At 25.6% G+C, this 16011-nt stretch overlaps 2 protein-coding genes across 2 annotated transcripts in view; both read right to left on the bottom strand.

Moving 5' to 3' along the window:
• Positions 1-230: 230 nt before the first annotated feature.
• On the bottom strand, positions 231-4566 carry LOC126908634 (uncharacterized). Its single transcript, XM_050690888.1, has 6 exons — positions 4384-4566; positions 4224-4310; positions 3892-3954; positions 1845-1998; positions 871-1116; positions 231-809 (listed from the first exon to the last, which is right to left on the bottom strand). Exons 1-6 carry the CDS (start codon positions 4459-4461, stop codon positions 496-498), a joined length of 942 nt encoding a protein of 313 aa, XP_050546845.1. The 5' UTR covers positions 4462-4566; the 3' UTR covers positions 231-495.
• Positions 4567-11576: 7010 nt separating this feature from the next.
• The window catches only part of LOC126908616 (uncharacterized), a 14099-nt gene continuing 9664 nt past the window's right edge, over positions 11577-16011 (bottom strand). Inside the window, exons 8-11 of the mRNA XM_050690853.1 lie at positions 13531-13645; positions 12692-12873; positions 12068-12188; positions 11577-12000 (exon numbers count right to left, since the gene is read on the bottom strand). Coding sequence (XP_050546810.1) covers positions 11753-12000; positions 12068-12188; positions 12692-12873; positions 13531-13645 — 666 coding nt within the window. The 3' untranslated portion in view covers positions 11577-11752. The remainder of the gene's footprint in view (positions 12001-12067; positions 12189-12691; positions 12874-13530; positions 13646-16011) is intronic.

Below are 16011 nucleotides of genomic sequence, written 5' to 3'. Positions count from 1 at the left end.
AATTAGGTAGCTCATTATTTTTTTTTATGACGTCGTAATTTGTAGATTTGCAGAATTAACTAACACTTATGTCTTTTTCAACAGATATGCTTAAAGTGTGGTCGTAGAGCACATTGTTGCAAGTTAACATAATAATAATTAAATATTTATCAAGTCTATCCCTTACATCTTATAAGGGTATCAACGTTTTTTTTCAAATAGATTAAATGTTAGAAATTAATCCAACTAAAACAATTGTTAACGGTTTGTAATTGGTGCGTGGTAAATTATGAACAAGTATTTTGGAAGTTATTAACATTTTTAAATATTGAGTGAAGGCGACCTGCGGTTTATATTATTTTTATAATTAAGTATTACTCTGCCACGTAATCTCCCACAAAAGTATAAAAATGTTGAAATACAAAACAACTTTTTTTACTGAGTATTCAAATAAGCAGCAAATATGAAAATAAAAAAAAAAAAGAATTCATATTAATATTTCTTCATTATTATTTTTTAGAGTTTAAAAGTCTTAAAAATTTCTTTAGTTTTAGAAAACAAATGTTGAAATGATGAATTTGAAGAATTATCATCATCTTTATCGTCCTCATCTTTGTCAAACTCATCTATATCGGGTACTTCACCTAACATAAATTCATCCATTTCAGACTCATCTGTCTCAATCTCATCCATGTCAGGTGCTTCATGTAACACAATTTCATTTATGTCAGACTCATCTGTCTCATACTCATCTGCCTCATACTCATCTATCATATTATTTGGTGGATTAATCAATTCATATGCTACTTTTCTTTTTTTCATTAACCATGCTGAAATAAAATAAAATAGTATTAATTTAAAGAAAATATTAATTTAATATTTAATATGCACCATCATAATTCAGATTTTTTACACTTTCAAAAGGTTTTAATACATGTTTTATGATATCTCTATTCTTGAGAACTGCTTCTAAGACACTTGAAAAATCATTTTTAGATATTAATCCAGTGTTTGACGTATCTAAATAATGAAATCTTTTAAGGAAATTGTTGAATAAACCCACCAATAGTTTTGGAACTTTAATATATTTATTAGTCGAAATTTGTACAAAATTTCTAAGGCTTATATATTCATTTTCTAAAAAAAAAAAACAAAATTATTAAACAACAAAAATAAAAAATGTATGCTTTCATGAACAAATGCAGAATTTTTTCTTTTACCAGTATAAAAATAAAAAAATGATCTAATAAAATAATTAGTCAATAACAACACTTGAACCAGTATTTTAAAATCTGACGAATTCTGTTTTTTTTTTCTAATTTATTATTAATTAATGAATAATAAATATTAATTAATCAATTTTTACCAATTGATCTCAATATATCAAGTAGTGTTTCTACGAAGTTACAAGTTATTGTGATGAATACTTTTTTTAATAGGTTCAACTTAAGTTCAGGACGTCAACTTGCATTACATTCCCCAAATTTTAATCTTTATACTAAAGGGAATTTTAAATAGCTATAAAATATCAATATTTCACTATTTTATGAAATATTTCAGTCGAATAANAATTTTAAATAGCTATAAAATATCAATATTTCACTATTTTATAAAATATTTCAGTCGAATAATTTCATCACTTATAATGAATTATAAATTAAATAGTTAAAAATATTTCGTGGAACAGATTAAGAACCTTACAGAATAAAAAATATATTGATTCAACTCTTATTTTCATTTTTGATAACATTGTACTAATTATTTCACGACGTATCGTATTAAATCTTTTTGTTTAAAATAAAATATAAAACGAACTATTTTCAATGTCTCATTATATATTAATTAATTAAAATTTTCTTCATTACCATTGAATTTTTCCAGTTTCTTTATTATTTTTTTTGTGTTCTTGTCTTTAATTTCTTTTAAGTTTTTTAAGATATCTTTAATGAAATAAATCTCTGTTGAATCTGGGAAAATTTGCTCAATCATTGGCTTTATTTTTTCAGGTATCTCATACCCCTTGATATTTGAAAAAAAAAAAAATTAAAATCTTTTACAAGTAGAAATTTATATGAAATGCAAGTATTTACTACAAACGCAGTACTAAGCGTTTAACAGCTGGTTAACCCATACTGACGCTGAACATATTTAAGTTCTCAGATAGTATTGCAAAACATTAACATATGAGAGTTATAATAGAATTGAATACGAGTAGTTGTCAGTACCAAATTATGAACGAGCCCTTGGTAAATGTCTGCTTAAGAATAATGAAATGACAGAGTAAAATTAAAAAACTATAATTATTTGGACAAATACTTTGTATGTTCTTGACATTTTATAGTGATTGACTGTACTCTTCCTCTTACCAAGATTTAAAAATGGCAATAACTACCGAAGTATTCGTCAAATATTGTTATCGATCAGTCGTTTTCTTAATTAGTACATTATATATTAAATTAGCTAGTAATTTATGTATGTTGCCTTTAGAAAAAATAAAGTTTACACTCCTATAATTTATAATGGATGATATTAAAAAGAATCGAATAGCTGGATAAATCAAGAAATATATATAAATAAAAACTTTTTTTTTCAATATTGTTTCTATTTTGCAAGTAATGGAATGGTTTATGATGAACTTATTATTTAATATACATTGAAGCCATATTCGTAACACCTTACCGTACAGACCGTTTTGCCACCTAACAAACACTATTCCACTGGACTCACCTATTGGTCAAACCATCATTTTTAAAACAGCTCTCACAGTTACAACCGTACAATTTAGTAGGTTCTTTTGTAATTCAGTATTTATTTATTATCTTTTTGTGAGATAACAATAAATGGCTCGACGTTAGTGGTTATAACATGAACTTTGTTTCGCCTATAGTTATTGTGTTCTGCATATCCATCAGTATCAACTTTTACCCATGTTGTTGCTTTTTTAATTAAAATAAAATAATCATGAAAAGTTGTAACGTATCAAAACTACAAATACTCAGTTTTAAATTTATGCTCGTAAAATACCTATTATATAATATTATAAATATTTATATATTCCTTTTAAGTTGACAGAAGTGAGTAGGATTCTAGTTCAGGGTATGCTGCTAAAGAGAAGAAATCTCCCAAGTTTTTTATTGTTGCTCATCATTTGGAGTAGGGCTAATATTTCCTTACTTTACCCTAGTCACTTCTCTGCCGTTTAGTTTCATATACCATTACTTGCATTGCACCTACACGCACCTGACATATGAGTTCCACACCACCCTATGGTACTTACTTATTTTCGGTGCCTATCAACGTTTGTGCTTAGCCTTTGCTATATACCGTGGGGTCAACGTCAATTATTAATTATTATTAATTATCTAGAGGTATATAAGTAAGTGTTGTTTTCGTTCGGGGTGTCAATATGTGTTTAGTGTTGATAATGGTATCATTGATTCCGAAATACGTATCCCGCGCCAATTTTAATAATTTTTTAGCTTTTTAAAATATTTAATATTTAAATATTTTTAATATAATATTGATATTGAACAATATTGAAGACAAGTTATCAATTTAATTGTAAAATTCTATCGTTAATTATTAAAAAAAGTTAGGAGACCTTAAAAAGAAAAAGTGGTGAAATTTTCAAATCTTAAGTATAAATACATCGATACTGGGGTATTTTTCTGAAATACCGATTTTATAAATCTAATTTTATCTAACATTTATATATATATTTTAATTTTTATGCTAAGAAACTCATGGGTGAAATTGAAAAAAGATGGTCGCCCATCTACTTTTAATAATTTAATGTGGATGAATAAATTTCTCTTATGAATTTTTAATCAAGAAAAAGTAGATTTTTTTTAAATAGTTATATTTTATAAAATTATTAGGTTTTGTTTAAAAATTCGATATAATAATATTTACCTCATCAGTACTTATTTCTTGAATAGAAATTTCATTATTCGTTCTGAATAAAGCTTCTCTAATCTGATAAAAAAATATAATATCATTTATTTGCTTGAAAGATTATTTATAATGTTAATATTGTATGCAACTGGTAATAAACGTTTTAGAGTATTGTTTTTAAAGCATTATTTTAAAAAATGAATCTTATTAAATAATTATACATTATCTTGTTCGTAAATTTTATATTAATATTAATATTTTATACATATTTAACGAATTTTAATATTATTGACTAGCTAATGTGTTTCTTTATGAATTTATAGTACAATTATTTTTTTTTTTAAACGTACATCATTTTTCGTTTTTTTAAGTTCTTGTTCTAGTAAAGGTTGTACTTTTCTGCAGTAATCTTGAAATAAATCAAAAGAATCATTCATCTAACACATAAAATAATTTTATTAAATTGCATTTTTTTAAATAAAAATAATACAATTTGAATGTGAAATTTACTGTATCTTTATGTGTTGGTTTGCATAACGAAGAAATAACACAAAAAAACTCAAAAACTAAATAAATTTGCCAACGCATTTTACAATTTCTTATAATTTTTTTATGAAATAAAAAATATATTTTGATATTGTAAATAATATAGTACAAAGTATCTTTTAAATTTCAGTAATTTAAGTTAATTTTGAAAAAAAATTAAGTATAATATGGGTTTATATACTAGAAAATGGAAAAAATATTGTTTACTTTTTGTATTTGTTAAATTCAAATTTATCGTGTACAAATAAAGTTAAATATAAATTATTACAACACCTTGTGATTTGTTAACCATTACTGTGATCGTGGAAGTTGTATGTGGTTGATATGTAAAACATACTTGTAATAAACCAAAAAGAATAATAATATAAGTTCATAAAATAGGGAGAGATGTTTAAAGATGAAATGGAATAGTTAGTATCGTAACTCGAAACAAAATAAAAGGGAGAAAATAATATCTAGGTGAGTGAGTTGAGTAAAAGAAAAGAGTTACTTTATTTCGGGGACTTGTCCGAGGGTTATAAAATGACATAAATTTAGACTCTTATTGATTTTTAAAATCTTACTTGATAATTTTCCTGTTTCTTACAATATCATTATTAATAATATCATAATCAATAATTAAAACAAATCAATTCAGTTTGCAACTTTAACACTTGTGAAATTTGACTATGATGATTATAAATTATGCGTGATGATGTTGAGAGTTCGATTATAACAGAGCTCGAATATCTGGAGACAGACTCTCTCAAGCCCTCAGCACTGACTGCCTTTTATAGTATTTAGTGTCCCCGAACAGTCATCACTGCGTCATTCTTGCAATGTTATTATTTTATTGACAAGTAATCATAAAATATATAAGTTAATTTACAGAATGGCATAAAATATATGAATTTATACATTCGAATAATATACAAATCAATTTGATATTTTATATGACGTTAATATAGCTTATTTTTATACATAAGTTTAGGGTTTTATACATTGTGTTTTATTATTAAGATAAGAGTAAAAAGAGCTGACATATCTTAAAGAAAAACAATTGTGTTATTCTAAGCTCATGTAGTAACTCAAAAAGATTGAATTAAATAAAACAACTATAAAAGGGGTTGGTGTGTTGTTTAAGCTATTACTTTTATTGTATTAATAATATTGCTCGGTGTATGAGTACGAGGGTCTGTAAGAAAAATAGAAGACGATAGAAAAATAAAGTGATCTTTATTATATTAATAAGAGGTTTATTGTGATTAATTGTCAATTCATTAATATCAATAATGCCACGAGTTTCGACGGTCATCGATGATATAGGTGGAACTAAGTCACCTCGTGTGTCTACCAAGAGTGGTATGGTGGTTATATATGAACCTCCAACCTAACTCCAAAAACAGATACGTATCAAAGATATAACTCTGCCAAGTTGCTCTGTACAAACATTATCGATTTANACTCTGCCAAGTTGCTCTGCACAAACATTATCGATTTATTAAATTTACTTGGTATATTTATTATTATTGATGATCACTTGATTTTCTGTATGCCTACTTAATCTATGTACTCATAAAATTTAATTCTAAACCTTATATATTTTTGGTGAAATAATTAGTTTCTTACCTTGATATTTCTAATGAAACGCTGAAATAAATAAATATTGTCTTCTGATTTAATTATTTTTATATTTTATATGTGGAGTTTAATTTTTTTCCTAATGTTACTAGTCTGATATAGTTTTTTTATCAATTTTATATGTTGGTCTAATTTTTTTTCTAATATTGTTAGTGTTACAAGGAAAGAAATAAATATTATAGATTAGAATAAATATATATTTTTTAAAATCCTTTATTGTGTATTGAAGACTATAGGGTGATCGGTTTGTCATAAACCACTCACTACTTGTAAAATAAATATAATGTTGAAAAATAAATGTTTGATTCCTTTTAGTTACACGTAATTTTTAATATATTAGCTATTAATTGCTTTTTAGAATCATCCCTTAAAACTTATCCACTGGATATCACCTTTATTTTTTAAATGACAATATAATTTATCTAGCTTATGAAATATAAAATAATTTAATTAAGCATATTTTAGCTAACAAACAAGGTGACAATAATATTAACCAGTTAAATACAGTCGCTGAATAAAAAAAAATATTTGAGTGGGAGATTTCTTTTGTTTTTTATTTTTAAGGTATTGACTTACAATTATGAAATGTTATGCAAAAACAATGGCGACCAATTAAATTTGTTAAATATATTTTCTTGTATCATAAAATTGAAGAATAAATTTAGTAGTGTAAGTTATCATCGTTTTAAAAAAAACCTGAATAAAAACCAAATTCCATGTGGAATATATTTTGTGAATACATTTTTAGTTTGATGATTTGAATGATTTAGTTTAAATGATTCCTTTGATGGAATTATAATAATATTTAATTAATATACATGCTTAATATATTTTTATATTTTATAAACAATATACAAACAACTATTTTGCTACTATGGATAAACACAAATATTTATATACATTAGATCAATACCTGAAAATTACCTGCAGACCTTAATTTTATAATTAATTTTTGTGTCTTACATTTTTTAATATACATAACTAATATTGTATATAATTTTTTATTAATAGTTTAATTAAAATTAGTTTTACATTTTCATACTTAATAGTTATAAGTGTACTAAATACAATGTCAAGTGTACACTCCGGTAAAGTTACTAACATAGTGTTCAAATTTGAAGAGCTAATAAAAATTGCTGAAAAAAACAATATATGCAAACCAATTAGTCAACAAAAAAGATTGATAGAACGTACTTTTAGACCAATCCAAATAATTAGTCCAACAGATATGTCTGCGAACGAAACAACTTAAAATATAGAATTTCAAAATTATTGAAAAATCATGAGCTTTTGACATTCAAAAGCCATAAAACCCTTGTACACTCATTTGAATGTAAAAATATCTAATGAACTAAAATATTTATATTGGATACACCCAACCTAACAACAGTCATAGGTCAAGTGGGACAAATGTTAATGAATGGGTTAATAATAAATTCATTATTCTTTTTTAAATATATAGTAGTTATTACTTTAGATTGGACAATACCAATCGTCAAGTATATAAAATGTTTAAATGTTTAAATAGAAATAGAAAATTAAAGGTTATGCATTTCGTTCAAAAATGTATTTATATTTAACCCACCTGGCCATTTATAATAACAAACAAGTAAACAAACAATGTTTTAAGGAATAAAGCATAAAATATCTTTTTTTTTTAAAAAAAGCTGCATTAATAAAGACTTCTAATGATATAATAATTAAAAATACATTGGGTAAGACCAATAAACTAGATAAAGATAAAGAACACGTAAAAGATGAAATAAATATAAAAAAGAATAATACAGATAATTATGGCATGATAACTGATAGCTTAGAATTAAGCTTACGCTGTGAAAAAGACTTTGATAAAGTCTAACATATTGCTAACAAAAAGACCAAACTAACATAGATGGTAGGATTACCAATAACCCACAAGAAAGAATCGATATATTTAAAACTGAAAGTAATAATAAACAGTACACAGAGGAAGAAGGAGATTTTGTAAATGAGCTAGAGACGACGACAGATGAGAAAAAAATAGATGATGATGGTGAGATAACTGATAGCTTAGAAATAAGCTCATACGAAGAAATAGAACTTGATTAAGTCCAACATAACTTCACTAGTCCTTAAATACTAGTGACCGGCGAAGCGGCATAAAACAAAATAGTTAATCTCAATTAAAACAAACAATAAATAACATTAAAAATAGTATAAACTCAGCTGAATAGATGAAGTTGTTGATAATGATGAGTGGACTGTATGAGATCTTGTGGTAATGGTGTCGAACATCTGAGTAAGGCGAGTCAGAGTGTAGATCCAGGCACAAAATGGCAGATGAAAACAGACTACGACAATGGAGATATTTAGTGATGGTCAGGGCTCAATCACTAGTGGCGTGCAAAGGCACGTAAACTTTGAGCACAATGGCGCAATAAACAAATAAAAGAATAACGGCGTACAATGGCCGAACAATTTACTATTCAAGCGAAGGCGCTTGCAACAGAAAAGAGTGACACAAAAAACAATTGACTTACGATAATGAACTGTACACGGATGAAAACCGACACGGAGATCTTTGATTTGCCGTGATGGGTGGGGAAGGGGGTGAGTCAAGCAAGACGCTGGTGATCAGCTGTCCCACGAAATAATATAATCAATGATCTTTGTAATAACTGGTCAACTAGATCCTTCTAAAGACGTTATGTACCATATAGCCTAAATCACCAAAAACGCAAAAATGACAAAAAAAAAGGAAAGGAAAGAAATCCCACCAATGAATGTGAAAAATAAAAAGATTGTTCATAACCCAAATTATTTTTATTCTACTCTTTTCAAGTTTCATATTTTTCAACGAAGATGTAGTATAATTCAGTTACAACATTATCAGTTTCGTGATGCTTACAGATAATTGTAGTACCAAATGAAACATCTTCTAATCATATATTCTTCAAATTTCCCGAATCTGTATATTACATGATGGATAGCAAAGGCTATCTATTTTATAGACATATTTTTATTAATATTTAACAGATATTGCAAGTGTTAGTGGATCTCGTCAGCGATTTCCTGTTTGTAAAAAAACACAATGCCTAAGAACTTTTAAATTATTATCATATATAAAAATTTAACTATAATATAAAAAAATAAATGTTCATATCCAAGACTCAAATATAATATGGCATAATTACATTTTTTTTAAGTAAGATTTTTAGTAAGATGTTTTTTGTAACTAAAAATTTTAATAATAGGTGTACATCAGTTTTNTTTTTTGTATTAAAACCTTAGATATTTCCCTTTCATTTGATATAATTTTTTTTGGAAATCTACCACTTATTCTGTTCACTGGGGGGATTTAAAATAGTAACTTTTTTACAAAAAATAACTTTTTCAACTTAATTTTTGAAAATGTTCCGGAAATACTGCGTCCTTTAAACATATATCAAATTAAAGCTTATTTTATGTACTACAAAATGAAAACAAAAAATTTGTCCCGACGATCTATCTTCTATACGCAAACGGCTACCGTATTCAAAAATATGCTATTTTAACAAATTTTTTTTTAAAATGAAATACTATCTACAGATTTGCATCGAAGCGTTTCTTATGATAGTGATTTAAATCACTGTCAAATATCATCTATACTTGTCCCATCTATGCCTTGTCTACACTGTGCCTCGACCCCACTGTGCTACCGTTTTTTTTTAAATATTAATATCTAAATTTTAAGATACATTAATGTTTATGATCAGTACAATATTTTTTTATTTCAATATATATTTTTTCACATTTCTCAACGATTTTTTTCAAATAATTTTTTTTTTTATCTTTATAAAAAATTTACAATCTGTTCTTAACTAGAAAAATAAGCAAATATGCACAGAGTAATTAGATATGAATTATTTGAGAGCAGAAGCCATCCATTAGTGATACTACCTATTTTGAGTTCTTAAGTTTTAAGTAAAGTTAATTTTAGATTAAGATAGAAGGTCACGACACCATCTTCGATTAAGCCGCCTAAGGGGATGACCTGAAATGGACAAGGTAGATAGTTATTTTATTAGAGGATTAGAATGAGAAGGAAGTTTTGAGTGAAATTTTTAGCATTTTGCTTCATCGAGTAATGTTGCTATTTTTTGATTATTATGGAGTGTAAGATTGGAAACAAAGGGAGGATCATTTATTATTTTTCTTAGGGAGATGTTTTGAAAACTTTGAATTTTTGGTATGTTTGATTTTTATGTACTGCCCCAGAGCTGGAGACCGTAGGTCCAGATTGGTTTTAGAAGAGCTTTATATATTATCAATTTGATGTTAAGATTAGTGTGTGTGTTTCTGTATAGCAGTGAGCTTACTGTGCGTAAGCGATTTTTTAATTGTAACTTATTCAATTTTATGTGTGGGGCCCATGTTAGACGACGGTCTAATAGAAGTCCTAGGTATCTTACTGTTTGAAAAAAGGGATTATTCAAATAATAAATTATTAAACTTATAACTATGTATAATTTATTTTTTGTGGCATATTTATTGTTATGTGTTTATGTTATAAATAAAAAATTTTAAATTATTCTAACAACAATTATTAAAAAGTGTTTCTCAATAAAAGTATTTTTCAGCTAAAACTATACGATTTATTATATTGTAGTTATAACATGAGTAATGATAAAATTTATTTCCATTCGCATACAGGTAAATAACAGCAAATAATAGAAATAATTAAATTACACTGAGGACAAGTATAGATGATATTTGTTAGTATTTTATGTTGTGATGTAAATATCACACCATAAAAAATGGTTCGATGCTAATCTGTTAAATTAAAAATAATTTGTATATATATATAATTTTACGATTACTAAATTGTAAAATCTACTAATTTGACAGCCAATTTTTCATAATTATATCGTGTGATCGTTTTATATTAATTTTGTAGTATAATACAAGAACTTAAATTTAATATAAGTTAAAATTTGTAAGACGTTCCAGAACGTTTTATAAAATTGAGTTGAAAAAATTGTTTACATACATGGATGGTCTTTTTCTAACTGTTACTGTGATTTCATTAGATTTTATTATATTTTTATAAATAAAGCATATCAATAAGAAACTTATTGTATTTTTTATATTCTATTAAAATTTTATTAAGATGTGTTTTTCCAAAAAAGTATATATAATTATGTTTGAAAACGAAGAAAAAAATATAAGAAAATTCTATTTTTTACAGTAGCCTAAATTTAAGATATTTTATAAATGTCAATGTGGGTTTTTTTAACCGTTTGATTGGTTAAATTAGTAAAAACTTGAGTTTTATTTACAATTAACTAACAAAAGTGACAGATGAAGAGTTTCATGAGCAGATTTAAAAAATTGCGCAATATATGGTTAAACCAAAATCTTCTTAGATTCGCATCGAGTTTAAAAATTTAGAATTAACGAAAAATGTAAAACTAGTTACTTGAAATTTGTTATAAGATTCGTTGAAAATTTCGTCTTAAAAATAATGTTTTAACCCGTTAAATTTTTATTTATTAAATTATTATTAAACATGCTGTAAATATTCATAATTAAAGTTATTTATTGTAAAATAATTAATAAATCTATAATGATCATAATTAAATTATTATTTGAAAATAATAATTTATGACTCATGTCAAAAATCATTAAAAAAATTTTTAATAAACTAAAACAATTGAGGGAGGAAAGTCCAGAGATTATGTATTTTCCTCAGAATTCATTGTGATCTATCGCTAGTTCCCAAACTTTGTTTTAAATTGGAATCATCTGAAACCAAATACGTGTAATGAACAGCACAACAATACATTGCAAAAGGTTTTTCTACATCTCCAAAATATGAGAATTTTAATTGATCTATAACTCTATCAACAGTATAATCAACAGAATTAATATTCATCATAATATTGATTGTACTTTTTTGTGAGTTGTATTGCTTGCTATTACTTTTGGTAGTCTCGTAAAAATCTAAAGCATAGTAAAACTATTATCTTATCTATTTATATTCAATAGAAATTGTATAATTTTTAATTACTAATTTCACTCTTATCAAGTTCCACAAGAGAATACATATCTATGCAATCTTGCAGAATTTTATATGCTCCATAAAAACGCACCTTTAATAGTTCTTTGAATGTTTCCAAATTGTCACTTATCTTAAAATAAAAAAGGTTTTATTACTAAAAAGTGATATTAAAAAGACCAATACAAGGTAAATATTAAAATTATAGTTTAATGAATGTTTTATATGACGGAAAAACCTGTAAATATAAAATTGTATTCATATCAAAAAATATACTTAACTAAATAATAAAACTTTAATCTTTACTACTCTCTATTTGCTTATAAACTTAAGGGAAATTTATAGATATATAGATGCATATCAAAGTAGATTGATTTGCGAAGCACTAAATGTTAATTTCTTAATAGTTGTCATCATTTTATATTGTATTTCAGCCAAATAAATTTACTAGGGCTGAGAATATCAAAGAAAATGAGTCCTAATTACAATAACTTATAAAAAATAATTACAATATAACTGGAGTGGATCATAATATCATATTATTAAATAATATAATTTTTATAGTTTAAAAAAAAAAAATGTTTGTCTAATAATTTAAGTATAACACTGATAAATATTTTGATCGAAAATTATTACCTGGGGTTTTTCTACTGCAAACAATCTTGAGTGGAAAATTGTACAACACTCATTAAACTTTTTGGTAATAATAGATTTATCTAATTTTAAAAATTCAACTAATTTTTGACTCATTTCGTTTGGTTCAATTTTACGAGAAATTAGATCATCTCTTAATTTATATAAAATTTTATTGATTTCTTCTGTAAAAATACAAATTAATATTGATAAACTAATTATACATGTGAATAACTTATTCAAAAATTAATACTATTTAAAATAAATAAATGCAACTTTAAAATACAAATAATTATTTAAAATAAAAAGTGATGCGAAATGAATTGACTTTTTTCTCGTCAATTACTATTTTGAAAGAAGATTTTAATTGATCATAAAACAAGGTAATTCGATAATATAGAAAAAGAGTACTTGTGGCTAGATGAAATTTTTTTATAAGAAATTATTATAAGTATTTAATTTATTTATTTAAGTGAAATTGACAGATTTATAATATAATATTGGTTGGCTTGAATTATAACGTTATAATATTGTTGAATTGTTTTCATGACAGCTTCAATTTTATACTAAATTTACTAGAATAATTCACATATTTTACAAAACTAAATAGGTCATAATGTTGCAAATATNAAATATTTTTAGCATTTGTATTTGGATTTTATTAGGACATTGAAATTATTTTTATAATTATTTGTAATTTTTTTCCCTTGTAAAAATATAGTGGCTCAATTACAATTATAGTTAATTTCAAAAAAAATTGAGTTTTTTTTCAAATTTGTCGATCAACGTACATTAAATTATAGTAAATATGTAAGGATTTCAACTTTACTTAAATGTCTTACCATAATTCATTTTTTCAAGACGTTTTATGTTTAAATTAGCAATGCAATTATGAAATGCATCTTGTGCTTTTGGTAAATTTGTGGTTGATAAATAATTGATAACTCGATCAAGATTAATTTCTGCTGATGTGGACAATTTTAGTCCCTATTAAAAAATAACATTTGTTTTCTTCAGATAGTTATAGCCATTTGAAATAACTTATTAATTAAAAAACTGTCATTTTAATTGATTGTTTAATTATGGTAGTTTATTAGTTATTTTTACTTACAGAAATCACTGAATCGTCTAAAGCCAAATACGTGTAACAAATAACACAACAATACTTTGCGAAAGGATTCTCTTCGCCTCCAAAAATGTATCCTTTTATTTCACGAACGAATTTATATAGAGTATAATCACCAGACATAGTTTCAATTATCCTTTTTTCTATCAATTTTCGTAATTCGTATTGCAGGCCTTCTTTTGGATTTTCCTCGTAAACCACTAAAGCACAGTAAAACTATTAGCTTATTTATTTATATTGAATGGAAATTATATAAATATTAATTACTAAGTCTTTTCATATAATATCGTGCATCCAGGGAATAAGTATTTGCGCATTCTTGTAGAATTTTATATGCTCGATTATAACGCAGATTTAATAAATTTTTGTTTTTTTTCAAGTTTTCACTTTTCTTAAAATAAAAATGATTTTATAACTAAAATTTGATATTAAAAAGATTGATATAAGGGAAATATTAATATAATAGTAATGAATGTTTGATATGACGGAAAAGCCTGTAAATATATAATTCTATGCATATTAAAAATTTACTTAACTTAAGGATAACCTTCTAAACCATTCAAAATCCTAATTACACGAATTATTAGATTTAACCACAAAAGCAAATCCTATTCAAACTCCTATTGTGAGTCCTAATTAATCCTAATACGTTAATATCTACGTATGCGTCCATTTCCACATTGACATCAACCTCTACTATTCAATCATTTCTATATCAACGTTCATTACTACGTAAGCGTCTACTTCAACATCCACTTTAAAGTACAACAGTACTTACTAAGTAAAACTACCTTCCATTTCGACTGTCGTTTCTACATCCACAACGCTATCTATGTGTTGGTACATGTTAGTAAAAAGCTATAGTCCATATGTCAAAACAACATGTGCATGTCAAACTGCCACGAAGGTAAACTTATCGAAAGCCCTGCACGATTCAGAAACCAAGCGGGGACATGAAAAATAAGAGCTAGTGTTTATCCACCTACTAATTGGATATTTCATCAAGACTTTAATGGCAGAAGAAGACAATATGTCTAGTGATAGTAAAGTAAACGAATCAAACAGTGATAAAATGAATAAAGAAAAAGAAATGAATATACCTCTGATTAAAGTAAAATTGCTCATTGATCATATATGGAACAATACTTACAAAACCATTCAAATTCTTTCGGCGCCAATCTAAATCATCCACCTCTTTCAAACAAGCAATTAGGGTTGTGGGAAGCAATGAGATTGCTTCCTAATTCTTTTTATGGAAGAGAGTGGAGCAACTGGATATCCTTTTGGAAAAATAAAAATTTACAGTTGATGTGTAGAATTAGTGGCCATTCTACGGTTATTACACGCAAATCATAATCGATTGTCCGGTAAGGCATGGCACTTCACATTTGTCTTACACCTTTAATTGGAGTATTAAGCTACAAAGCAACTGCCAATGAGGACTACTATCATATACAATGAAGATAAAAGAGTTACAAAATCAAAAAATAAAACAAGAGACGTAAAACAAATATTCAGAGGTAGCCAATGCGATAGAACAATCAATTAANATTGATTTTTAAAAACTTAGATTACTTGATTACAATCAAGTAATCTAAGTGTTTATGGTAGAACTCGAAAATTTGAAAGATTTTATAAGAACCCGGAATTCTTCAATACTTAAAATAGCAATTCAAGCAGCTAAAGAAGAATATAGGATAAGACTATCAAATATACGAGGGAAAAAATATTTGAAAGATAGACCACAAAAACGTTTCAATCCACAATATTCAACATTGAAAATTTCGACTTTCNATCCACAATATTCAACATTGAAACTTTCGACTTTCAGCACAAGCTGTCATTTATGTAGTCAAAAGGAACAATTTACTAAATTCTGTCGTAATAATAATTCTACATGCGTAAATATCACAAATAATGCTAAAGTACACAAGCCTACTGTGCAAAAAACAATGTGAAAATTAAGAATTCATGTTGTATTGTATTATTTACTGTTCAATCACAATTATATAATCTCAATTTTTTATCGAAAAGTGAGTATTTTATTAAATTTTAATTCCTTTAATAAATGGGCCTGCACAAAATTGTTAACTTTTTATATTGTACATTAAAGATATAAATTTGCTAGTACGCAGATACACAATATAAATGAATTAAAATTAAACTAAAGTGAAATCATAAATTTTATAATATTAAA

Source organism: Daktulosphaira vitifoliae, unplaced genomic scaffold (assembly GCF_025091365.1).
Source record: "Daktulosphaira vitifoliae isolate Bord-2020 unplaced genomic scaffold, ASM2509136v1 Scaffold_5, whole genome shotgun sequence".
Lineage (NCBI taxonomy): Eukaryota > Metazoa > Arthropoda > Insecta > Hemiptera > Phylloxeridae > Daktulosphaira > Daktulosphaira vitifoliae.
The sequence above is the reverse complement of the archived record's forward strand: the minus strand, read 5'-3'. Positions and strand labels throughout refer to the sequence as shown.

Excerpts from the sequence above, each read along its gene's own strand:
- LOC126908634 (XM_050690888.1), bottom strand. The coding sequence starts at position 4,461 with ATGCGTTGGCAAATTTATTTAGTTTTTGAGTTTTTTTGTGTTATTTCT. Across the intron at positions 4,311-4,383 it reads AACCAACACATAAAGATACA|ATGAATGATTCTTTTGATTT; the intron begins GTAAATTTCACA and ends TTTATGTGTTAG. Across the intron at positions 1,117-1,844 it reads GAAACTGGAAAAATTCAATG|AAAATGAATATATAAGCCTT; the intron begins GTAATGAAGAAA and ends TTTTTTTTTTAG.